General features: G+C 59.5%; 6 protein-coding genes across 6 annotated transcripts; all 6 read left to right on the top strand.

Annotated features, from left to right (window-relative positions):
* Positions 1 to 591: 591 nt before the first annotated feature.
* LINJ_13_0230 (conserved hypothetical protein) lies at positions 592 to 1,851 on the top strand (the record flags this gene model as incomplete). Its single annotated transcript, XM_001464012.1, has 1 exon — positions 592 to 1,851. The coding sequence occupies one exon, from the start codon at positions 592 to 594 to the stop codon at positions 1,849 to 1,851; it is 1,260 nt and encodes a 419-aa protein (XP_001464049.1).
* Positions 1,852 to 3,517: 1,666 nt separating this feature from the next.
* On the top strand, positions 3,518 to 4,153 carry LINJ_13_0220 (putative small Rab GTP binding protein; the record flags this gene model as incomplete). Its single annotated transcript, XM_001464011.1, has 1 exon — positions 3,518 to 4,153. The coding sequence occupies one exon, from the start codon at positions 3,518 to 3,520 to the stop codon at positions 4,151 to 4,153; it is 636 nt and encodes a 211-aa protein (XP_001464048.1).
* Positions 4,154 to 5,789: 1,636 nt separating this feature from the next.
* On the top strand, positions 5,790 to 7,787 carry LINJ_13_0210 (putative class 3 lipase; the record flags this gene model as incomplete). Its single annotated transcript, XM_001464010.1, has 1 exon — positions 5,790 to 7,787. One exon carries the CDS (start codon positions 5,790 to 5,792, stop codon positions 7,785 to 7,787), a length of 1,998 nt encoding a protein of 665 aa, XP_001464047.1.
* A 2,425-nt stretch (positions 7,788 to 10,212) lies between these two features.
* LINJ_13_0200 (hypothetical protein, unknown function) lies at positions 10,213 to 12,642 on the top strand (the record flags this gene model as incomplete). The annotated part of the gene is made up of 1 exon (XM_001464014.1): positions 10,213 to 12,642. The coding sequence occupies one exon, from the start codon at positions 10,213 to 10,215 to the stop codon at positions 12,640 to 12,642; it is 2,430 nt and encodes an 809-aa protein (XP_001464051.1).
* Positions 12,643 to 15,986: 3,344 nt separating this feature from the next.
* On the top strand, positions 15,987 to 16,733 carry LINJ_13_0190 (hypothetical protein, unknown function; the record flags this gene model as incomplete). The annotated part of the gene is made up of 1 exon (XM_001464009.1): positions 15,987 to 16,733. The coding sequence occupies one exon, from the start codon at positions 15,987 to 15,989 to the stop codon at positions 16,731 to 16,733; it is 747 nt and encodes a 248-aa protein (XP_001464046.1).
* Positions 16,734 to 21,708: 4,975 nt separating this feature from the next.
* Positions 21,709 to 22,974, top strand: LINJ_13_0180 (conserved hypothetical protein; the record flags this gene model as incomplete). The annotated part of the gene is made up of 1 exon (XM_001464008.1): positions 21,709 to 22,974. One exon carries the CDS (start codon positions 21,709 to 21,711, stop codon positions 22,972 to 22,974), a length of 1,266 nt encoding a protein of 421 aa, XP_001464045.1.
* Between the last annotated feature and the right edge of the window lie 539 nt (positions 22,975 to 23,513).

The raw sequence follows: 23,513 nt of genomic DNA, 5'->3' as shown, positions 1-23,513 counted from the left end.
CCTAGCCGCATGGCTGGATGGGCGGGCGGGCGCGGAGTTGCTGCTCTCATCGCATCCCCTCTCCACATCTCCTGTGCCCCTCTCTCGTTGTCCATCACTATTCTGCCCACAACATCACCTGCCCTCTCGTCCCTCTTGTGCTCTTCCTCACTCAATGAACGGGCGGGTCGACTCTCGCGGGCTGATCCGCTCCCTTTCGCTTCGCCGTTTGGCCCACGCTGCTTCGGCTGCTGTGCTCGGCGTGCGCACCCATTCCACCTTTAATTTCCTTCACCTTTGGCCTGCCGTCTGTGCATGTGCATGTGGATGTGTGTGCGCCTGCTGAGCAGACGTGGATGCGACAGCGACGCGCTGCGCATACCCAGAAGCGCTGTATCCGTGCGCGTCGGTATCCCGGCGCGTGTGCGCTGTGCGGTGTGCAGCCTTTGCGCCCACGCCCACGCACGTCCGCCTACCGAAGAGGAGCACAGGTGAACGAGAAGGCGGCAAGCGGGTGAAACGATCGAAAGTGTGCGGTGCCACTCGCGCGTGCGTGTGGGTGTAGGCGCGACGGCGAGCAATGCAGCGCCGCGAACCACCCGTGCGTGCCGCATGTCCTTCCAGCCCATCTGTGTTCTGTGCCTCGGTGACTGCAACAGGGACGGCAGCGTCACATCGTGCAACCACTACCTCTGCTCGCGTTGCGTCTCCCGCCTACCAGCCGCTGCGCCCTGTCCGCTATGTCAGCAGCCATACCAGCTCGTTAAGCTTGACCACCCCAATGTGCAGCAGCTGCTGCAAGACGGTGCAACGGTACTTGGGAGAGCGGAAAAAGTGATCATCTCTCAAGTGCGGCACTACCAGCAAGTCATCCGTCGCATGCGCCAGGCGCTGGCGATGCTGCATGGCCAAAACCAGGACATGGCACGGCAGAGTCAGCGGAAGCAGGCAGAGTGCGCCGCGGCAGTGTCGCAAGTGCAAGCGCTTCAGGAGGAGGTGTGCCGGCTGCGCGAGGAGCTGGCACACGCCACCGCTGCGGCCACCCGTGCATACTCGCAAAGAAAGACGTCACAACAGCAGTCGCAGCCCCCGCCACCACAGCAACAACGCGCGCACATGCTGGCGGACCCGCGAGCTACCCATGCCAGCGACGGGTACCCGCACGGCGCACCGAGGACCGTCGAGGTTTGCCATACGCCGGCGGGGCAGATCATCCCACCCCCATTGACGGGGCGCCATGCCCCCTTCCTACCTGCCGGCGTGGTCGGTGCTAGGGCATCAGACACCTCTCCACGTGGCAGCTGGCCGCGCCCGTCTGTGGCATCGTCACCTTCGCCGTCCTCTCACTCGCATGGGCAGCACCGACGACACCAGTCGCACGGAAACGGTGGCGAGTCACGCGGCGCTGCCGCTAGTGAGACGTCGACGTCGTCCGCCGTCGGAGCAGCGCCGCCCCTCGGGTGGTCAGCAAGCTCCCTCATCGCGAAACGCCACCGCTCTGACTCAAACCCGTCGCTGCCGCGGAGACGCGTGGATGATATCCGTGCGTCATTGCCACAGCCGGCCGCTAGCGTGGGCGCCGGTGCCAAGGTCGCGCTCACACCTCGCACCCACGCCACGGTGCCTCCGCAACAGCGGCCGCCGCACCAGAGTTCCCATGCCTTTGCACGTCAGCCAGGGAGCGGTGGCGGTGACTCCCCTGGGCCGAGCATCGACTTCTGGCTCACAACGCCGCTGGCCGCCGCAGCGCAGCAGCAGTCGCGCCGCCCTGACTCTTTCATGCCAGCTGGCACCTCGTACGTGTCCAGGCCGTCATCGAAGCCGCTCCAACGGCTCTTTTCGTCACCACGCGACGGTCCTAGATCCTTCTAGCCATCTCCCTTGCTCGGCCTCCTCCCTTTTCGCCTCCGCTCAGCAGCGTGCGCTGCACGGCAAGGCGTGTCTCACGCGTCGTGGAGAGGGGCATCCCCCTCTGCTCTGCTCCCCCACTCCTCGTGTGCGCGGCGAGTGTTGGCGAGCCACGACTGTGTACATGAAACACTTTCTTGATGCTTGAGCTCCCACGGACACCTCCGCCTCTCTCGCGTGGCTCTTCTTCGCACGTTTCTAGTCGTTCATGCATCTGCTACCGCTACGACGCACAAAGCCAGCAAACACCGATACAGGCATAGACGCATGCATATGTCTGTCTGTTTGGTGTCTTCCTTTCCCCTCTCTCTGCTGCTGCTGCTGCCACTCCGCTGCTCAAGGTACTCTCCCGCCCTTTTGATACATCGACGTGCTCGTCTCCTCGCACACTTCCTGCATCGGCGCACATACACTCGGACACGCAGACGGATCCGCTTCTTTTTTTTTCCTTACCCCATACGCCGTGACCTGTGCAGCCGCGCGCATTGTCGCAGGGAACGTGTGAGGAGGCACGAGGAAACCGTGCACATGTCGTGTCCACGTGCGCAAAGTGGCTCGTACTGCCGATGCGATGCTGTTGGGGCTGCCTCCCTCTCTCTACTCTGCATCCTACGGATGACCATCCGGCGACTGCCAACGGATGAGCCCGCTTGCGTCGTTGCTGTAGTTCAGCATCGCATCGCACTCTCGCGCACCCATCAGTCTCGCATCCTATGCTTCTCCTCTCTCGTCACTTGTACTATTCACGGCTGCTGCTTGCCGGCTTTCACGTCTCGCTCCATGCCTCTCTTCTCTTCTCGTGACTCTTTGCAAACACACCGTAGAAGCCCTCGTCATTACACAAGCAGCACGCACGTCTGAGCTGACCCCACTCCGTCAGTGAGCTCATCCAGGCTCGTGCAGTGCCTCAACAGCAACGAAAAACGTATATCATCTGCTTTTTATTCCTGCAGGGGGTGGGTCGCACTGTGCCAGCTGCGCACTCATACACGACGCATCTGTCACGTAGCCGATCAAACACAGAGACCTAGAGGTGGAGGACAGGCTTGGGCCGGGTGCGCACACACATACATACGCGTACGCCCGCGCACTCACCCCGTTTGACCTTGCCAGCACGCAGCTCTCGTACGTCATTGACGGACGTGCCGCAACGCGCGATTCGAACACCATTTTCGTTGTCATCGCTGCAGTCCTCCGCTCATCTTTGTTCGCTGCCCCGCCCGCCCCCGCCTCATACACACGGTCACGCTCTTCGCTGTCACTCGGTGCGCTCGACGTGCCGGCGCTTGTCTTTGCCTCAGCGCACACGAGCGGAGGTGCATTTGTGCGCCGCTGTTGACCGCCTTGTGCTTCACGCGTCCACTATCTCTGCTGCTGCTGCTAAACCTCTTCCCGCCACCCGTCTTGTGCGGTACATCTTCGTTGCTTTGGGGAGGGGGAGCGGTCCTTCCGTCCCGCTCCGCTGCGCTGACCTTCTCCTCATCTCTCTGCTCTCTCTCTCTCTCTCTGTAGAGTCCTCAAGTGTACGGCACCCGTGGCCTTTGTGTGCGTGCGTGGCGTGTGTGCGGCGGGTACTCGTTCGTGCACGGCCTTCCCCATTCCCTCGCCGCTTCGATTATCCGCCACTACCATGTCATCCATCGGTCGCGCCCCGACGACGACGGCGGGGGCTTCCGCTTCGACACGGAAGTTCAAACTAGTCCTGCTCGGGGAGAGTGGCGTCGGCAAGTCGTCCGTCGTGCAGCGTCTCATGAAGAATGCCTTTAGCGAGAAGCTGAACAGCACCGTCGGCGCCTCCTTCTTTCGGTACACGTGCAACGTGGACGACGACACCGCCGTTCACTTCGATATATGGGACACGGCAGGGCAGGAGCGCTTTAAGAGTTTAGCTTCTATGTACTACCGCGGTGCCGCTGCGGCGCTCGTCGTGTTCGACATTATCTCCGCCGATACGTTCGAGAAGGCAAGGTACTGGATTCGCGAGCTGCAAGCCAACTCGCCCGAGACGATTGTGATGCTGGTAGGCAACAAGAAGGACTTGGAGAGCGAGCGGCAGGTTTCTTTGGCAGATGCGCAGCAGTGCGCGGTGGAGATGGGTGCCATGTACCACGAGACTAGCGCGCGCAGCGGCGACGGGGTTCAGGATGCGTTCCATGCCGTCGCTGCGAAACTGATCGAGACAAACAGCACCTTCAACGTGCGCAAGGGCGGTGTTATGTGCCACGCAGAGAACGCGGCACCGCGTCAAGAGAATCGATGCTGCTAGATGGGTGCCACGGGGGTGGTACTGATAGCAGCATAACGCATCTGCAGCCCACCCTTATCTGTGCTTCCCCCTCTTTGCTTTCGCACCCCCGCACCCATTTCCTCAACGCTCATGCGGGCGGGCGGGCGTGCGCCTCGGCGCCTCGCTTCGCAGAAGTAACACGTCGATACGACGAGCTGTATCATGCCGTCTTGTGCTGTCCACTACGGTCTCACCAGACTTCTCTCTCCCCGCACTCCCCCCGCCGCCGGCCCTCTAACGCCATCGCTTCTCGGCGGCCTCAATCATCTTTTCGACGTGTGTGCGGCGCGCTATTTTATCTATGCTCATGTTTCATCATCTCTGTACCATCGAGCGTCTCTGTGTTTTGTGCGTGCATCGCGAACGAGTGTCTCCGCCGACGTCGGCGCTTACGCCTCCGGTGCTCTCCCGCACCGCTCATCCACTCTCTCTGTGGGCGGTGCGGGAGGAGAGGACGGGTCCGACATCTCGGAGGGCCGAGATGGGACTGCGTTTCCGTATGAGTTACTAGCGCATCTGCTGAGGTGCTTATGTGTGGGACGGTGTGCACGTGATGCATTGCTTCTTTCCATCCCACACGTTCTGCCCCCTCACTTCTCTTTCCATGCACCTCAACATCCTCTCACTCATGCTGTGCTGCCCATGCGCTCTCTACGCACATACCCACTCCCCCTCCACACACATACACACACATCGCCCTGGCAGCGACAGTACGTACATACGAGCGTGTGCGTGGTTTCTGCACTATTCCGCGGCTCTCATGTCTGTCTTCTACCCACTGCAACTATTCGTCCTCTCTGGCGCGCGCACTTGAGCTTGCGCTCGCACAGGCACGGCCGCAGCCGTAGATACAGAGCTTGCTGCTTTGTGTCCGTTGCGGCCTGCCCTCATTCTTTTTCCACTTCCGTTCGCCTACTGTTTCTCGACGCTGCTGCAGCTGTGCCGCCCTCTCACGTAGCACCTTGGCGCTGTAGCTGTCGTTGCTGTTGTAGCTCTGGACGCTGCTGCTCCGGCGGTGTTCCGTCTTCGCTGTCGCCCTCTCAACGACGCATTGCGTTTCCGCTTCCTTTCGTTTTTTCTTTTTTTTTTCGTCTTCACGGCTGCGGCAGCGCTTGTCGCTCTCACGCCGCTTTCCTTCTCCAACTTCTCCCCGCTCTCTCTCTCTCACGCACACACATCACTTTTACAACCACAGATGCACTCGGCGTCGTCGCCGTCGTCTTTGGCGGTGCCTCAGCCGCAGTGGCCGCAGTTTGCACAGATGCGCGACTTCGTCTACACCCACACACAGCCGCAGTGGGGCGACGTGCGCACCGCCACCACAAGCAGCACGACGCCAGCGCAGCGACGCGCAGATACAGATAACATGACATCCCTGACCCAAAGCGTTACCGACATGTGGGTGCCGATCATCGTGCGCCCGGCGCCACTGGAGGGTCACCGTGTCTGCACAACGTGTCAGCGTGCGAAGGAGGGCTGCATTTGCACGACATGCTCTGTTTGCCGGTCCCGCTTCCGCTTCCACACCAATCGGCATCACTGCCGCCGCTGCTGGCACGCTGTGTGCTCCGGCTGCTGGGGATATCGACACTACGTACACATGCTTGGGCGGCAGATGATGGTGTGCGACCGCTGCTCCACGCTATGGGCGCTGGCGAACCTCGCCACGCGCGGTGACGGCGGCCTTCTGTGGGGGCTGTACATATTGCGGACAGCGGGGCCCATGCCTCGCATGTGCATCGGCCCGTCGTGCCGTATCCTGACACGTCAACTGGTGTGCTACGGGTGTGGGCTGCCCACCGTTGTCACGCAGCCGCACACCGCACGTGTGGTCCGCCCGAACGGGTTGTCCAAGAGCGTGATGGACGACGTCAGGGTGCTTGACGTGCAGCAGCTCTCGCTGCGCGCCATGGAGGTGGGCGGCATGACGACCACGCAGGTGGAGCGCATGTTTCGCGGGCTCTTCCGCCGCTACGAAGAGATGCTCGCCTTCCGCGCCATCACCACCGCCGTTCTGGCACAGCGAGTGCTGCTTTCCATGGTGGCTTCGGCAATCGCGTACGAGTACCTCGGAGCGCCAAACATCACCTTGAGTCTGTCTGACATCCCGTACGCACGTGCACTGCGCATCACCGTAGCACGGGAGCGTTACACAATCCTTGAGGCGCCAGGTCGCGTTAAGTTCATTGCCTTTCCCGGAACGCACAACTGGCGGACGCGTTGGGTGGACATGCAGTTTGCGCGTGTCACGGAGACTGTGTGGTCGACGTTGCACGAAGGCGTCTGTCTGACTACGACAGCGGAGGACCAAGAGGGGGCCGACCACGCTGAGGCAACGGTGATACTCAACGGCGGTGTTCGGAAGGTGTGGGAGTACCAGGTGCACAAGGGCTTCGCGCAAGAGGCGCAAGAGGTTGGACTGCCCTTCGACACGCTTCTGGAAGACGTCCGCAGTGGCGGTTATACCCTTGTCCTGTGCGGCCATTCGCTGGGCGGGGCCACTGCGCAGTACTTGAGTCTGCAGATGCTGCACCGACGTGCTTCTCTGCTGGTGCCCCGCGGCTCGCAGGAGGAGACGCCGCGACTGCTGTGCGTCTCACTCGGTGCGCCGCTGCTCGGCAACTACGAGCTGGCCGACCACGTACAGAGCTGCGGCTGGACGCATATCTTCCACAACTTTGTCCACCGCAGCGACATTGTGCCGCGCCTGTCGTGCACGGACGAACTCGCTTGGGACGCGCAGTCGCGACTTAAGCAGCTCGTCACATCCGTCTTCACGGCAGCCCAGAGCTGGTGGAGGGGCGGCGGCAGTCAAAGCAGCCCCGCGAGTGCGGCGTCGCCAGCAGCAAATACCGCTGCCTCCTCCGCCGCGACTGTAGCAGCCAACACCCCCACCCTCAGCTCCGGCAGGCTCTCCACCGCGCTGGCACGCTTGCGCGCCAAGACGCCGTCCGGCACTTCCTTTGCTGACGCTTCTCCAGGTGCTGGCGCTTCAGCTACGTCTGCACTCTTCTCGATGAACGACGCGGCGGGCAAGGAGACCGCCGCGCCGGAGGAGGAAGACATCTCTGACGGGTCATCTGCATTGTGGGAAGAGCAAGCGCAGCTCGCCGCGTACGCTGATACCACCCTCCGCAACAGCCGTGACGCGCTGGAGAACGACACGCCAGCACCATCTCGTGAGGCGGCAGCGCAGCTGGACGCCGAAGTGGAGGCGGCCCTCCACGATTTCAAAAGCCGATGTACGCGCAGGTGCGGCGCCGCGTCTAGGCCATTGAGCACCGTGTATCACTCGTGTCGTGAAGATGGTGGCTCTGGACCCGACGTCGCCGATGAGCCGGTCACACCTTCTGAAGTTGGGGTTGCGGCGGACACGGTGGCTGATGTAGTGCTGCCGGTGTCTTCGCGCCGCGTGCACCGCCGCTTCACGTGCTTCGGCCGCTATCATTTTATCCAATACGGTGCCTACGGGTATGTGTCGACCGACGACTCGGAGACCGCCTTCGCGGTGTTGAAGCACGGCTGCGGGGAGGCCTCGGTTTTGGGTGATCACTCTGTGGAGGCTTACAATCGAGGGGTGATGATCCACCTCTACCGCAACACCGAGTCTTAGCTGTTTGGTCACGCATCATTATGCGGTGATGGGGAGGGGGTGAAAGAGATGTATGGCGCCGGCAGGGCCGTGAGGCGTGTGTGAGAAGGTGTCTGTGTACGTGTAGACAGCTACGCCGCCCCCCGCTCTTGCCCCCGGTTTCTCGCTCTTCATCTTTCTATCACTCCACCACTGGCATGCACACACATACGACGGAAGCGGCAGACCTGAAAGCGCTCATTTCTTCTCTCGGCGTTATACTACCGTCCTCTGCTGAACACGTTTTGTTGTGTTATTGTTTCCGTTTTCCTTCTCTGCCTTCCGCAGCTCACGCGTCCGGTCGCCGACCGCCTCTGCATCGGCACCGGAACAGCAGATGCACAACCGCATGTTAGCATCAACACGTTTTTCTGCTCTTCTCCGTTCACCCGATGATGCTGTGGGGTGGGGGGAGGGAATCACCTCTCCGTGCGTGGTATCAACAAGGGTCCAGTGCACCCCCCCCCCTCCCCCCTCCCCACACACACACTCTCTCTCTCGGGGAGGAAGCCACGCAGCCCCTGATCCTTGCCAATGCCAAAGGACTTCCTGGCGGTGACGGCGCCAAGTGCCTAGGACGTGGGGAAGTCAGAGGGATTCATTGCGACTCATGGCGGCGGCGAGGTCGTGGATGGTGATGCGTCGGAGCGACCTGCGACAGTGAACACGCTTGTGCCATCCATATGATGGGCAACGTGTCCGCGTAACTCGAACGAATCCCACCCACCCCCGATTTTCACTGCCCACTGGCAGAGGAGCCTGCGCCACCCCGAAGGGGATGCACCGGGTGGCGGCGTGGGAAGTGGGTGGGCGGAGCTCGAGTCAGAGGCCGTGCTCAGATGACTGGGTCGGCGCATTGCTGCAACGCGTGTGTACGGCTGCTTCGCACCACGCGATGTGGGGCCTGTGGCAGGCCTGGGCTTGAGTGGAGTTCAACTTACGTTGAATGGAAGAGTGAAATGGATGTGCTGAGGAACCGCAAAAGAAGCTCGTGCGCCGCCCCCTTCATCTACCTCTCTGCCCCCAGCACCGTTCTGGCACTTCCACTGTGCAGCTGCGTAGGGGTGTGCGCGTATCGTTCATTTCCATCTCTCGGTTTAATACTGTGGAGTACCCTCGTTTCTCTCCCACTTCTCTCGTGCCTCCACCGTCTTCCTCGTGCGTTGCTCCTCTTTTGCTCTCCTCTTTCTGCACTGACGTGCCCGTGCATGTAACGTGTGTTCTTGCCTACGCACACACACACACACACACACACACACACACGCGCGCGCGCTCTGGTCGAGCCCCCCCTCCCCCCACCTCTGTGTGTCTTATGCTTCAGCCCTTCACCGCTTTGGTTTCCTCACATTCCTGCTTGCTGTAGTAAACCTGTCTCCTGCTCTCACGTCTCTTGTTGCTGCCTCACCAGCTGTTCTTCTCCCGTCGTCGTCATCGCGTTTTTTTGCGTTTGTGCTTCTTAAAGGAGCTCGCGTGTACCCGCTGTCGGCGCGTGTCTGTGCGTGTGCCTTGTGTCCCCTCCCCTCCTTTCCGCGCTTCCGCCCTCTCTCCTTTACAACGTCCCCCATTAGTCTTTGACAGGGCCACAAAGTCCGGGACGACCCGACCCATAACACGAAAAGAAGGGGGAGGCGCATCCTTGACAGCGCCGCCGCCACGTGAGTTGCCATCGATCTTCTTCTGCCTTTGTCTTCTTTGCTGCTTTTCTCTTGCTGCTTGCTTGCTTGAGACGCTGCACACGTAAACACGCCTGTATTCGTGTGTGCACCCCCTCCCGCATATCTTTGGCTCGTTATCGATTGTGTTACATTTTTCCTTTCCGTATTATTTATATTTGCCATCGTTGCCAGCGCCTATCTTCTCTTCAACTGTGTTCCTCGATCCCTTCCTTTCCTCGATCCTTTTCCGTGCACGCTGGCCTGGCCGCTTCTCTGCCGACCCGTTTCTTCTTTTCCTTCTTTTTGTGCACCTGCGTCGTCTTTTATCTCCTTCGTTTCTCCTTCTCTCTGCCTTTCCCGATTCACCGTGTGGTTGCGTGTGTGTGCCGTCTAGCCCAGTCAGAGGTTTCTCCACAACACCGAGGCACTCCCGTCCAGCAAAGAGGGCCTACACACACACATATCTGTATCTATCTGTATATAGATACACAGCCATTGCTGCTGCAAGAGCGTCTTTTAGTTTTTTTTTTCTGCTTGTTGTCCTTTGTGACTGCGCCATCGTTCTTGACTTTGTCTTGTGCTTCCTTTCCTCTCCTCCCACTCCCCCTCCATCTCTTCGGTGCCTCCGCAGCAGTCTGCTGACGTGTGTTTGTTCTCTTCTTTTCTGTCGTCTCCGCCTCGGTTCGCCCTTGGCGCTTCTCGCGCGTGGGTTTGTCTTTGGACTCCTTGCGTACGCCTATCCAGCTTCCACAATGAAGAAACTGTTCGCGAGTCGTGGCAACACCTCGCCGACGTCAGCGGGTCCTGCCGGTAAGGCGCCACTCTCGACATCGAGGACGTCGGGTGATCCGACGGCGTACTCCGGCAACCGCTTCGACATGCGTGATCCGGACGGGGGTCCCGTGGACCGCTTGAACAGCAGCGGCTCCAGCCAAGGAATGGGAGATGGCATGGGACCGTACGATAGGGTCGGCTTGATGTCGGAGGCGGCCGAGACCACCTCCGGCGCCCGAAGCAACGACCCCGCCAAGCGATACGGCTCCTGCTACGAGGGCGGGGCAAATGCCCGCTGCGACACGTGCAAGATGGTGAAGATCGCGTGCAACTGCCAGAGTTGTCACTGTTGCCACCGCTTCCTCATGTCGCCGTCGAGCATCCATCACTGCCGGCTATGCTGGCGTGCCACGTGTGCCGAGTGCAGTAACTACATGCGTACTAACGACTTCATGGGCGGCCGGATAACCCGTACTTGCCTCACGTGTGCCGTGCCCAAGGCACTGATCTTCATAACGCAGATGCGGTACAGCGTGTACGACTCGGCAGGCGTCTCTAGCAGGACGGCGAGGGGCGGGTCTGACAGGACAGCGAGGGGCATGTCTGACAGAACAGCGAGGGGCGGGTATGACAGGAACGGCGATGCAGACGGAAGAAAATGGGGGGGAGCCTTGCCACCTGCGATGGAGCCGAACTCTTTTCGCTGGGGCCTGTACGTGCTCGGGTGCGAGATCGAGGCCCCGCGGCGCTGCATCAACCCACTCTGCTCCAGCCCATTCGCCTACGTCGATACGTGCGCCAAGTGCAAATCCCCGACCGTCACCATATTGTTTCACGAGCAGCGCCACATCGCGACAATGAACACGTCGAAAAAGGTCGCAAAACTCATCGACAGCGGCGCCCTGCCATCCGGTTCGACGGAGGCGTTGGAGGATGTGGTGCGCGACAAGTACGAGACCCTCGTGGAGAGTCGCTCTGCTGACGAGGTGGATGAGATCTTTGCTTGTGCGATGCCGTTGCAGTTGGAGAAGCGTCTGTTTTCGAGCCTGGCGGGCAACATCTGGGCCACGCGAAAGGTGCTACTCGCCCTGGTGGCGTGCGGCATCGCCGGGGAGGCGCCGGCGGCGCCGGTCATCTCGCTGGCCATGACAGACTTCCCCGTGTACGCGAGAGTGATGCGACCGCTTCAAATAACGGAGCTTTTCACTGTGTTTAGCGGGCCAGGAAATATTCGCCTCGTCGCCTTCAGCTCCGGCGCGAGCCGACGCCCTGGCGTGCATCAGGTGCTAAGCACGCGCATGGTGTCTCGGGAGCTGTGGACCAGTCAGGCGATGAAAAGCAGCGAGGTGCTTGGCAAGATTGTGTCGAACAAGGATGAGGCGCAGCAGGCAGGGCTGAACACGAATGTGGCGACGTGGAACGTACGGGAGGGCCTCCTCGGCTACATAAGCGATGATAACATAATGCTCCGTGTGCAGAGCCTCGTGCTGCGGATGGTGAGAAACGGTGAGGAAGTGGTACTTTGCGGCCACGGTATCGGGGGCGCCGTCGCCTCCTGGCTGACGACGTGCATGCTGCTGGAGAACACGCCACAGACGCGGGATCGGCTGTTGTGCGTGACGTTCGGCGCGCCGCTCATTGCCAGTCGATCCCTGTCGAATTTGCTCATGAAGAACGAGCTCGCCAAGAATTACCAGAACTTTGTGAACGGCAGCGACATGGTGCCGCGGCTGGGCTACGTGGACTCATTGCTGTACTCTGGCAACGCGGCCAGCTGTGCCTCGATTTTGGGGCAGGACGGCCCGCTAAACTCCGTGCGGAAGGTGCGGGATTGCGTCGTTCTCTGGACCGCTTCGCATGAGGAGCCTCGTGGCGCCGCGCCCACGAGGAATGCGGATGATGCCGGCGATGGCAACCCATCTGCCTCCAATATTGGGCGCAACGCACGCTATCACTCTGTGGACATGGCGAATGGGTCTCAGGCCACGCGCAAGAAAGACTCGAAGCGCCCGCTGTCGCCAGTCGACCCGGTCATCTGCGTCAACGAGACCGAACATGGCGATCTCTTCCTGCCAAGCCGCGAGCCTTTCGACAACAACGCCGTCCGCACCACATACGACGGAGAACTGAGAGAAAAAGGCATTTGTGTGGAAGGTGAACTCACCATTTGCGACACCGACTTGAAGCGCTACTCGACAACCCAACACCGTGACAAACAAGCGATGGACCCGCTTGGCTGCTACCACTTTCTATGGCAACCACGCGGCAAGTACATATGCACGGAGGATCCGACGATGGCCATCGGCTTGTTGTCGGACCGGACGAACATGCGCCTTGTGCTGCGCGATCACTTGCTAAGTGCGTATAACAAGGGCATGATGGAGTACGTCTACTCTGCGCCCCCGTAGTAGAGGGCCCCCACCCGCGTGTGCCGGGCGCTCGTGACCGCCGCTGCTCTCTTCGCTGTGCCGTTGCTGTCTCCGGGGCTGTTGGTGCCGAGTCTCGCCTAAATTTTGTTTTTTTTTTTCTATTTTCTTTCCCGCCCACGGTGCGTCTTCCGCAATCTCTGTCGACCCTCCGCCGCCCCGCCGCTTCCTTTGTGTTTTTGCCTTGTCTCTCCCGTTTTCCTTTTTCGTCCTCTTCCTGTTTTTGCTTCGACGTGCACACCGCACACATACACGCGCACAGGTGCTCGAACGCACGCGCGTGGGCACACGCGGGTGCGGCACCCTTTGTTCGCCCATTCTATTTTTTTCCTTTTCGTTTTGTTCCTGTTCTCCGTTCACCCGATGATGCTGTGGGGTGGGGGGAGGGAATCACCTCTCCGTGCGTGGTATCAACAAGGGTCCAGTGCACCCCCCCCCCTCCCCCCTCCCCACACACACACTCTCTCTCTCGGGGAGGAAGCCACGCAGCCCCTGATCCTTGCCAATGCCAAAGGACTTCCTGGCGGTGACGGCGCCAAGTGCCTAGGACGTGGGGAAGTCAGAGGGATTCATTGCGACTCATGGCGGCGGCGAGGTCGTGGATGGTGATGCGTCGGAGCGACCTGCGACAGTGAACACGCTTGTGCCATCCATATGATGGGCAACGTGTCCGCGTAACTCGAACGAATCCCACCCACCCCCGATTTTCACTGCCCACTGGCAGAGGAGCCTGCGCCACCCCGAAGGGGATGCACCGGGTGGCGGCGTGGGAAGTGGGTGGGCGGAGCTCGAGTCAGAGGCCGTGCTCAGATGACTGGGTCGGCGCATTGCTGCAACGCGTGTGTACGGCTGCTTCGCACCACGCGATGTGGGGCCTGTGGCAGGCCTGGGCTTGAGTGGAGTTCAACTTACGTTGAATGGAAGATAAAAACGGACATGTTGAAGCGTGAAGTCCTCTTCTGCCTTTTGCGTACTTCTCTCGCTTTTTTCTATTTTTGTTCTTGGTGCTTGCTCGTTTTCCGTCCGCATTTTCTGTGTTTTTGTTGTGCGTTTTTCTCCCCACCCCCACCCCCTCCCCTCTCTCCTTGCTGCATTTTGGTTTGCCTTCCTGTACGTGTACACGTGTGCTTTATATGTGTTGTGTATGTGTGCGCCCCCTCTTCCCTCTTCCATGCATCACTTTCCGACCCTTTCTCCGGTGTCGGCCATTATTCCTCCTCATGAGCGTCATCGCCATTGTCGGCTTGCGTGCATGTCGGTGCATGTGTCTCTGCGTGGCTCCGTCCCTCTTGATTCCATACCTGCATCAGCCATTTCCGCTCTCCTACATACGCACGCACACATACATACATACACATGCACGTGTGTGTGCCCTTTTCTCCGATTTCCCCTCCCCCTACTATTTCCCCTTCCTCGTTTTCTCGCCGCATCCTTCCCCAAAATTTACGCGCGTGTGTGTGTGCTGGCTGTGCGCTTTCCGTGTTGCGGACGGGAACATGGGGCGGCAGAGGGGGATGGGTGAGAGCATCGTAGAGGAGGGGGCGAGGAGACCATGGCAGAAGGGCGTCAAAACGGGGAAAAGAGAAGAACGATCAGGAGGGAGGGAGGGGGAGTAGAGGCTGTACGTGAGGTGAATGCTGCACTGACCATGCGCATGCGTGCGTGCGTGTGTGTACGCTTTATTGGATTTCGACGAGTGATTTCTGTCTTTTTTTGCCTTTCTTCTTCGTCTTTCGGCGCGCCTGACACACCGTCCTCGCCCTTCCGCGGTTCGCCGACCTCTGTGCCAAGCGTACGCGAGTACGTCTTCGTTCCTTTTATATTTCGGTGTTTTTACCTCTGCCCATGCCTTCGATCTCCCCCTTCTCCCCCCTTTTCTCTCTCCCAAGTGCTTTTTGCTGACGTTAGTACCCACAGAGGGACCGTTTTATGTGTGCGCCTGAGCGTGTGCGCGTGTGGGCGTGTGCGTGCGTGCGCCGCCTGCGCTTTGGCAGCGGCGAGGGAGGGCTCCGAAACCCCATCCTCCTCCTCGCGCCCTCTTCTACCCCCTTCGTCTCCTCTCACGGCCACGAAAGGTACGCTTTTTTTTTCGTTTGTTTTCTGTTTTATCAGCGTGTCCGTTTCACCCACGAACAAGTCAACCCACAGGCGCATACACAACAACCACAGCTCATCTACCTCCTGTTGCACTACGGCTGAACCCTGGTCTTCTACAACGAAGCGTCCTGCCGCCGAATCAGGTCATGCGTCTAGCGAGGATCTACTTGCCCTTCCTCGGATACGTGCTGCGCGCTCGGTGAGACAGGGACCTAGCTGCACTGTCATGCCTTGATCCGCGCGGGCCGCGTCCAGGGTCCTGCGTTCGAGGGCGGAAGCGGTGACGCCTGTCGTGCGGGTCGTCGGGGGTGGTCTTTAAGTGCATGCAAAACAGCAAAATGGTATTCGTGCTGGCACTCACACGCATCTTCTGCGACTTCTGCCCTCCCTCCACGCATTCGGTGTGTGTGTGTGTGTTTGGTGTGCGGAGCTGCTCTTTTTCCTTCACATCTGTTCCCCTGCCCCCTTCCTCCGATTCTTGTCTTGAAGGCGTCTTTTCTCGCCTCGTGGGGAACTGCAACATGCTTGTGAGGGGCGTCGCGCGTGTGTGCCTGCGTGTGTGCATGAGCGTGTGTCTGTGGGTGGTTTTGTTGTTGTGCTCTGTGGGCGTGCGTGTGCGCGAGGATAATTTGTGAATGCTGCCGATGAGCGCAACTAGCGGCGCACTGAGCACAACACGCACACACACAAGACACACAACGAAAGGAGCGCGCCTATGCCCCGGTTCCTTTTCTTCCCTTTCTGCGTGTGCGTAGGTACTTATGCGTGCATGTGCCTGTGTCTGCCCCGCACCCATGCTAACATCGATTGTTGCTGTCGTTGTGCTTCACTTTTCGTTTCCTCTCTATCAAATACGCACCCGCGTGTACGAGCTGAGTTGGCGATGATGAGCTGGTGCCTCTTTCGAGCTCCCTGCTGCCGCTCTCTGTTTGTATGCCTCATTCTATCCTCACTCCTCTCCTTGCTCTACCTCTCTCTATCGTACTTCTGTGGCCGTGATGATACGCGCTTGCGCCTTCACTACCGCCCCCCCCCCCACACACACACACACATTGGATTACGACATGCATGTATTGGCAAGCGAGTGCGTCGATTCTCTTTACCTCTGCCTCACGTGACTTTTCACATCGAAGCAACGCACCCCGCACACACTCCCCGCTCGCCCAAGCAAGCATCTAACACAGGTTACTCACACAGACATCTGCCATCGCGTATCCACACACGCAGTCATGCGGACGCTAACACTGGTGCGGCGCTCCGACGTCGGCGCAGCTGTGGCGTCTGCGATGTACAAAGGCTACGTCTCCAAGCGTCAAAACAGCAGCGGCGCCTACTACACGGCGCGTCCTCGCACGAAGCCCGCGCCACTTTCGGCGCTGAGGCATCCTGTCTCCACCCCCAGCAAGGCACAGCTGAAGGAGTTCAAGCGTTTCTACGAGGCCGTCACACGCTCGAGGGAGGCGACGAGTCTGCCGCCTACGCCGCTTGGCCATGGCGGCAGCGAGCGTATCCTCAACAACGAGCTCCTGCACCAATGCCCGTGGCAGGCGAGCTGCGTGGAGCTGCGGGAGCGCGCCGTAGAGCCGGAAAGGAAGGTGCTCAGCTACGGCAACGTCGACTTTGCGAGCCTGCGCAAGCAGTCACGCCGCAGCGGCGTTGCGGCCGGTGGGACGAGCAAGACCACTAGCTCATCGCCGTATGGTTCCTACTCGAACGTGGAGGACATGCTTGATAAGCCCAGCGGAGAGTCGGTGCAGCAGCGGCAGCATGGCCCCGGGCTCGACGTCGTCCACTACTACGAGACCTCCACCCCAGAAGGCTTGGCCGGGTATCAGCAGATTACGATGCAGGTGCGGAAGGGGAAGCTGCCCGGGTCCTGCACCAACTTTTCGGCCGAGGGCGGGTTCGCCGTGTGGGTCGTGCCACACAACGAGTACATAGAGACTCTGAGCGCGATGGGCTACCTCCCCGAGTAACATCTGTGGCTGAGGTCACGTGCGGCGGAATCGGCGACGAGGAGACGGGGATGGGCCAGGATAGGGAGAGAGAAGTAGTGTGGCAAGTCGGCAGGTGGCCGGTCGATGGGCGACAGAAAATGGGGCAGCGAGCCACTGTGCGCACCTCAGCACACGTGCTCGTCCGTCGCGCTGTCGTGGAGGTGCAGGACGACCTCCTCGCCTTCCTTGTAGATCTATGTGATGCGCTGCTGCCATCTCCTCCACTCCTTTCTCCGTGTGCCTATGTGCCTGAGTGTATGCGCAGCAGATGCAACTCAAACGCTTGTGTTTGCGTCTCATGCGATTACATAGCTACAGGCACAGCCTCAGTGCAGTCTGCCGCAGTTGTGTCTGTGTGTACGCCGTGCTTTCTGTCTGCTGATCTTCTCGGCCCTCTCTCCATCTCTGTTGTTTTGGTGGTTGGCGGCGTTCGCACTGCCGCCTCCGGTGTGTGTACGCGTAAGTCCGTTTTTCATCGGGTTTTATCGCTCCCGTCGTTATGCGTGTCGGTGTGCGTGCGTGCTCCTCTCCCCTCCCCCAGAATGCTGCCTCATCTTGCGTGCTCGATGTTGTACACACCGACACATATACACGTGTCCTCTTTCTCTTGTTCTTTCCACGATTTGCTTTCTTCATCCGACTAGTTGTGCAGGCCGCCTCTTTTCTCATCGCACGCCACCGCCGCTGTCTCTTCGTGGTCTCCTCTGTGGCACAAATGTGTGCGTACGTGTCGTCTCTCTCCCTCTCTGGGTATACGCATTCTTTTCTTTTCTCGCTTACTCGCCTCTGTTCCCCAACTCGTTGGCCCCACCCCCTCTCTGTGTCTCCAGCGCTCACGCACACACGCACGCACGCAGGAAGGCCGCCACAGCAGCGGCGCATGCGCGCATCAGTCTCACGCTTCAGAACACGCTAGCGCCATGCTGTGTTTCTATCTGTGTGCGAGTGTGCCACTGCGTGTGATGTTCGAGAACAGGTGTCTTCCACCGCTCCACATCTCTTCCCTTAAAGTCGATGGTGCACATGAAGAGCTCTGCACTAGACAGCGGTACACCCACCGTACTGAGGGTGGGGCGGAGGAGCGACGAGACGAAGAAGGGACGTCACTCCAGTGCGGCGGATGGGCGGAGTAGGGGGCAAGCAGGGTGGTGGTGGTGGTTGGCCGACATGCGGGAGGTAAGCAAGGTGATCGAAAAGAGTGCAGAGGAGAGCGTATTGCCTGCTGGCTGCTGCTGCTGTATGCCAAACGAAGCAAAATCTGTGTGGTGAGATGTGGAATACATGTGTGCGTGTACAAGTGCGGCGACACACGCACACAAGGCATCGGCTTATACCCTTTCTCTTAGGTGATTTCTATAGTGTTGTCACTTGTCCCTGCGGGCTTCGACAGTCGTTGCGTTGCTCTGCCCCCCCCCCTCCCCGTGCGTATGTGTGCGTTTTTTCGGATTGCATTTTCAAATTTTGTTTTTCTTTTTCGACTCGAGTTTTCTTCCTTGTTTCTCATCTCTCTCGCTGTACATCCTCCCTCCCCGTCGTGGATCCTGTCGTTGCCTTCGCACTACCGCTGCGCATCCCTGCGCGCGTGATGAATGCTAGATGTGCCTCTGTGCAGCTGTCTTCGTTTTCGGACTTGTCTTCTTCTGGCTCTCAAACTTCATAATGCTGCACTTTTCCTCCTCTCGTGTGCGCTCACACGTGTTGCACGTGTGCATGTGCATATCTCATGATCCGGAAGCGGTGTCGAATATCTCGAAGGAGGTTGGAAGAGGGGTGGCGGAGAGTTGCTCACATCATAGGGACTGTGCTGTATCAACTTCAACACCTCCTCTTCCTCGTGCGGCTCTTTGATATTTTCTGAGTCTTCCTTCTCTTATCCTTCGCTCCGCTCTCTTTCTCTCCGTGTGCATGTACGGGTGTGCGATTGTGTGAGGCTTCACCACTGGCCTTCTTCACCCCACGCACCGCCCTCGCCTCGCCGCGGCCCGGCTCCCTAATCCACCCCTCTTTTCGGCGTATTCTCACCCTCTTCTTCATGGTCTAACCGCCATTTGGGGGCTTTGTTTCGTCTTCCTTCCCTTCTTGTCTCCGTAGGTGTGTGTGTGTGCGTACTGCACTTCCCCCTCTCTCTTTCTCTGTTGGAACGGGTGGCGCTTGTTGTTGTTGGTGCGCTGCTCTCTTCTCTTCCTCTGTTGTGGTTGCCGCTTTTTAAGTCTGTGAGCGTTGCCATCATGTGCTTTCCTGCTCTCTCGGGTCTCTCACCGACTATCGAGGTCCCTCCCCCCTCAGACAGGCACATGCATGTCTGCCGTCCCTCTTCTCTTCTGCCACCTTCACCACATCGAAGGATGCATCGATCTTGCTTTTGTGTTTCTATTCCATGTACCCCCACACACATGCCCATCTTTCTCACTCGTGCTCTTCTCTATGTGCGATGCGGCCACCGCCACCACCACCACCACCGCCGCCGCCGCAGCTGCTGTGATGACGATGATGATGGGGGGGGGGCGTACGCCAAACGGCAGCGAGAAAAGCAGAACCCTCGGTGGCGGCGTCAGGACAGCAACGAGGGCGAGGCGGTGGCTCAAGAAGCATGTGCGTGCAGGCATGCCTGCATATATGGTTGCGGTCTGCTCTCTCTCTCTCTCTCTGTGAGACTCTCTTATTCTCCAGCTTTACCTGTGTTGTGCCGCAATCGTGCGCCCATACGGATCCTTGTGTGTGTGCGTGCGCGTGATGCAGACGCACCCGCGAACACGAACGCAAGCGCACACACGCGCCACAACTCTCCCATCTCAGTGATTTCTTCACCTCCTCTCCCTCTGTCTTCTTTTCGCTCATTACTCTCATCCCTGTTGTACACCCTTTCCGTCCCCCCTCCCTCTCTCTTCTGTCCTGTCCGTGCTGGCGTGTGTGTGCATGTGCGTCTGGGCGTGTGTCTCTCAATGTATGTTTCGTGTGCGATGTATACGTGTCTATCTCTGTCACTGGAGCACACACATAGACACATGCACATGTGCACCATAATATGCCGTACATAATATATGCACATCGACTCTTTTCAGATGCAGTCTTTGACTTCTCTCATTTTTTTTGTCTTCCTCTCAATTCCAGTTTCTGTGTGCTTTCCTTCTTCATCCGCAATCCTATTTCGTATTGGTTGGCGTTGATGTCGCCGGTCGGAGCATGTTCGGCCGTACTCAAGTTCTTTGCGCGATACCCCATTGTCTGCCCTCCTCTACCCCTCTTCCTGTCTCGCTCTCTCCCCACAGACTCACAGACATGCATATGCAGCAAGTGGAGGCAGTCTTGTAAGCTCTCTGCCACCTTTTCTTTTCGTCCCTCTTGACTGCTTCCCTCCTTTCCTTCCTGGCTCCCTCGTGTCGTGCTGTATTGACCTCCTCACGTCACGTTTTGCGTCCGTGTCCAGTCTTCTGCCGGCCCACGGGCTCACGAGAGACTGAGGAAGAGAGAGGAGCCGGCGGATGTGCGCGCAAGGCGCAAGAATGATGTGTGCTACGTGGAAAGGTGGACGCCGGCGCCCAGGCCAGCGCGTGTATGCGCGAGCAGGGGGTGAGGTAGAGGAGAGAAAGGGTGATGTTACGGAGGTGTTGCGCGAGTGTGCGGGAGCGCGTGGCTGATGAGCTGTGCAGCTCATTCTACAGTCCCACCCTCCCAAAACACTCGTCAAGGCATGCGCACGATGACACTTCCATCTCTTTCCCTCTCTCGGGAACGCTGACGCGCCCTGCCTCGCAGTCATTTCTGATGCGCTCTTCTCGCGCCCCCCATCTCTTCTCTAAATTTCCGTCGTGGTTTCTTTCTTATCCCACTTCGTCTTACGCCGTGAATTCGTGTGCGTGTGCGAAGTGCTGTGGTGGGCAGCTGAGACGGATGTGCTTCTTGTTGTTTTCTCCAAACACTCCTACATGAGGCGGAGAGAGGAGTCAACGTCACGCCAGGCATGCGTGCACGCGCTTATGCGCCGATGTGTGAGCGGCTTTTGCGTGTCACTGGATGCATACCTGCACAAGCTTTCCTACGCCGCCGCTACCCGCTGCTTTCTCTCGCTCCGTCTCACACGTAAGCACTTGCTGGACCGCCGCTCTTTTCTCGTTGGCCTCCACCGCCATTTCGTGTTTCTCTTTTCGCTGGTCTTTTTTTTTCGGTCGATTCACTTCATCTCTCTCTGTGTGGGCGTGCCTGTCCTTCGCTCTGTAGGACGATGATGACGCGCGTGTGCGCGCCGGCGGGTGTCTATGCGCTCTTGTTCTCTTGCACTTTCTCCTCGGCTTTGTTGTGTTTATGCGAGGGTAGTGACGTGGGATGTCTACCACGGTTGCCGGCGTTGAGTGTGTGTGCCCGCGTCGTCCCTCACCCCACCATCCCCTGCCCACTTTGGATCTCAGCTGCCCTCGGGCGGCATTTCTTCTGACTTTCTTTTTTTTTTTTGGTCTTCTACGATTCCGCTTCGTCTCCAGCGCGCGCCTGTGCGCACCTGCGTGGTTCTCTGACTGTGCACATGCCGACACACACTCACCACGATAGAGATGCAGCGGGGCGAACACCCCTGTCTTCTATACCCGCCGGAGCACTGTGTCGGCTGCCGGTGCAACGGCGCCTTTGACAGGGGAGGGGCCGCGGCGGCTCTCTGCTCTCTACCACCCCGCTTCCTTCACAGCCACTTGCACTGAAAGGGCGGACCCCATGCCCACTCGCAGCCGCTCTCGCTCTCTTGCGTTGTAGAGGGGTGCCCACTGCGTGCTTGTACGCGTGCACCTCAGCGTCGCTCTTGGGGGAGGAGGCGGTAGCAGAGGACGGCGCCGATACGCGCATGAGAAAAAGCAAGCACCTTCTCTCTTTCACATTCTCTCCACCGCCATCATCTTCCGGGCCGCATCTTAATTTTGCCTTTCCTCTTCTCCCTGCCCCATCCCTTGCTTCGCTGTCATCGCTGATGTGTGCACTCCCGGTCATGAAGAGGGCTAGAGGATCGACCTTGCAGGCTTGCGGTGAGAGGCGCACTATGAGTCTTTCCCTAGCGACAGCGCTCTACGCCGACGCCACGCGGCTCTACCGCCTCGGTGACCTTCACCACGCACGCGGCGCGGCGGAAGAGGCTCTCCTTTCACTGTCACATAGTCCGCACAGCGACATCAGCGACCACACCAACCATCGCCATGGAGGCGTCCATCACGAAGAGGCCGCTGATAGCGTCTCGGTCGGCTGCGAAGGCTCACAAGCTCAACAGCGTCAGCGCCACCGACTCTTCGGCAACACCCTCCTGCTCCTATCGAGCATCTACATGGCTGTGCACGACTACGCCGAGGCGGAGAGACTGCTTGTGACGTGCGACGGGTACTGGAGGGAGCGCCTGACCAGCACGCACACGAGGCTTTCATCTGCTGGCACATCTGCAGAAGTGGAGTGCGCGTGCTGTAGTGAGCTGGACGAGGGACTGGCTGGTGTCGCGTACAACCGTGCTGTGCTTCGCCTTGAACAGCTTCGGCGCACCCCATCCTCGCCAGCCCGTCGCGGCGACGGTGAACTGTGGGTCGCGCCACCGGCTGACCTGTGCGGCGCTGATGCACGTCTGACACATTCGTTGATACCTCCATCCTCTACTGCAGCTACTTCAGGTACGCCAGAGACGCTGCTTGCGAGCGCGATGGCGCTGCTGCTGGACGCACAGGACCGGCTCGCGCACACGCTCGGGCCGCCCCGTGGTCTTCTCGCCGACGTCCTGCACACCATCGGCGTCTGCCACTACGAGGCGGCCGACTACATCGCTGCGCTGCAAGCGTGGCAGCGCTCCATGGCGATTCGCGTGCATCTTCACGCGCTGCGCCGCCGCAGCGACAAGAACGCTGCTCAACGCACGCTTCGTGGAGGCGGCGGCGGCGAGTGCGGTGACGGTACTGAGGAGCTGAAGCTGGCTTTGACAATGGAACACGTGGCGCAGGTGTACCGACTGCTGGAGGGTCGATCCGTCGAGGCGCTGAAGCTGCTAGATACAGTGGCAGCCACGCGACGGAGGTACGTTGGCCCCACAGATCCACTGTGTGCCCGCACGCTGGGGCTCAAAGGCGTTCTGGCAGCAGAGCTCGGCCACACAAAGCTCGCCCGCGCACTGTTGGGCAGGTGCAGCGCCATCTACGGTGACGCTGGCTCGGAGACCCCACCTCCCAGTAACTATGCCTGCGCGGTGCAGGAGGTGAAGTAGTGGCGACTGCAACCCCGCGCCACCCTCCCCGTCTTCTCCGTCTTCCCTTTCTTCCCACCTCCTCTCGAGCACGCACCGGAAGGGAAGCGCTCGAGGGAGCCGCGCTGGGGTAGATGGTCAGTGTTGATAGATCTGATTTCCACCATAGAGACTCCACGGGCTGCCGTGGCACGATGCTGAACTGCTTGCAGAGGACATGCATTCTCACAAACCAGCGACAGTATGGTGAACTGCGCTAACCGCCGCTGAGGCGGTAGGGAGCCGTGTATGAAGGCGCCACCGGCACCGCGTCCGCCTTTCTCGCGTTGGTCTTTTGAGGATACAAAGGGAATGGAAGAGGATGCTGGCGGATGGCCACGCCGCTGCTTGCTCCGCGCGATGGCGGCCGACATGTCTGTGGGCGTGTGCGTGCAGGTGTGTCATGTCTAGAGAAGAGAGAGGGACGCAGAAACTCACTGGAGTGCTTCCTTTTTTCTTATCTCTTGTCTCTTGCTTGCACCTCGCCTGCTGCCTCTCTCAAACCCTTCCTTCTTTCACGC

The sequence above is a fragment of the Leishmania infantum genome, chromosome 13 (assembly GCF_000002875.2).
Source record: "Leishmania infantum JPCM5 genome chromosome 13".
In the NCBI taxonomy this organism is placed as follows: Eukaryota; Euglenozoa; class Kinetoplastea; order Trypanosomatida; family Trypanosomatidae; genus Leishmania; species Leishmania infantum.
Note: the sequence above shows the minus strand (reverse complement) of the source record. Positions and strands in the feature narration are given on the sequence as shown.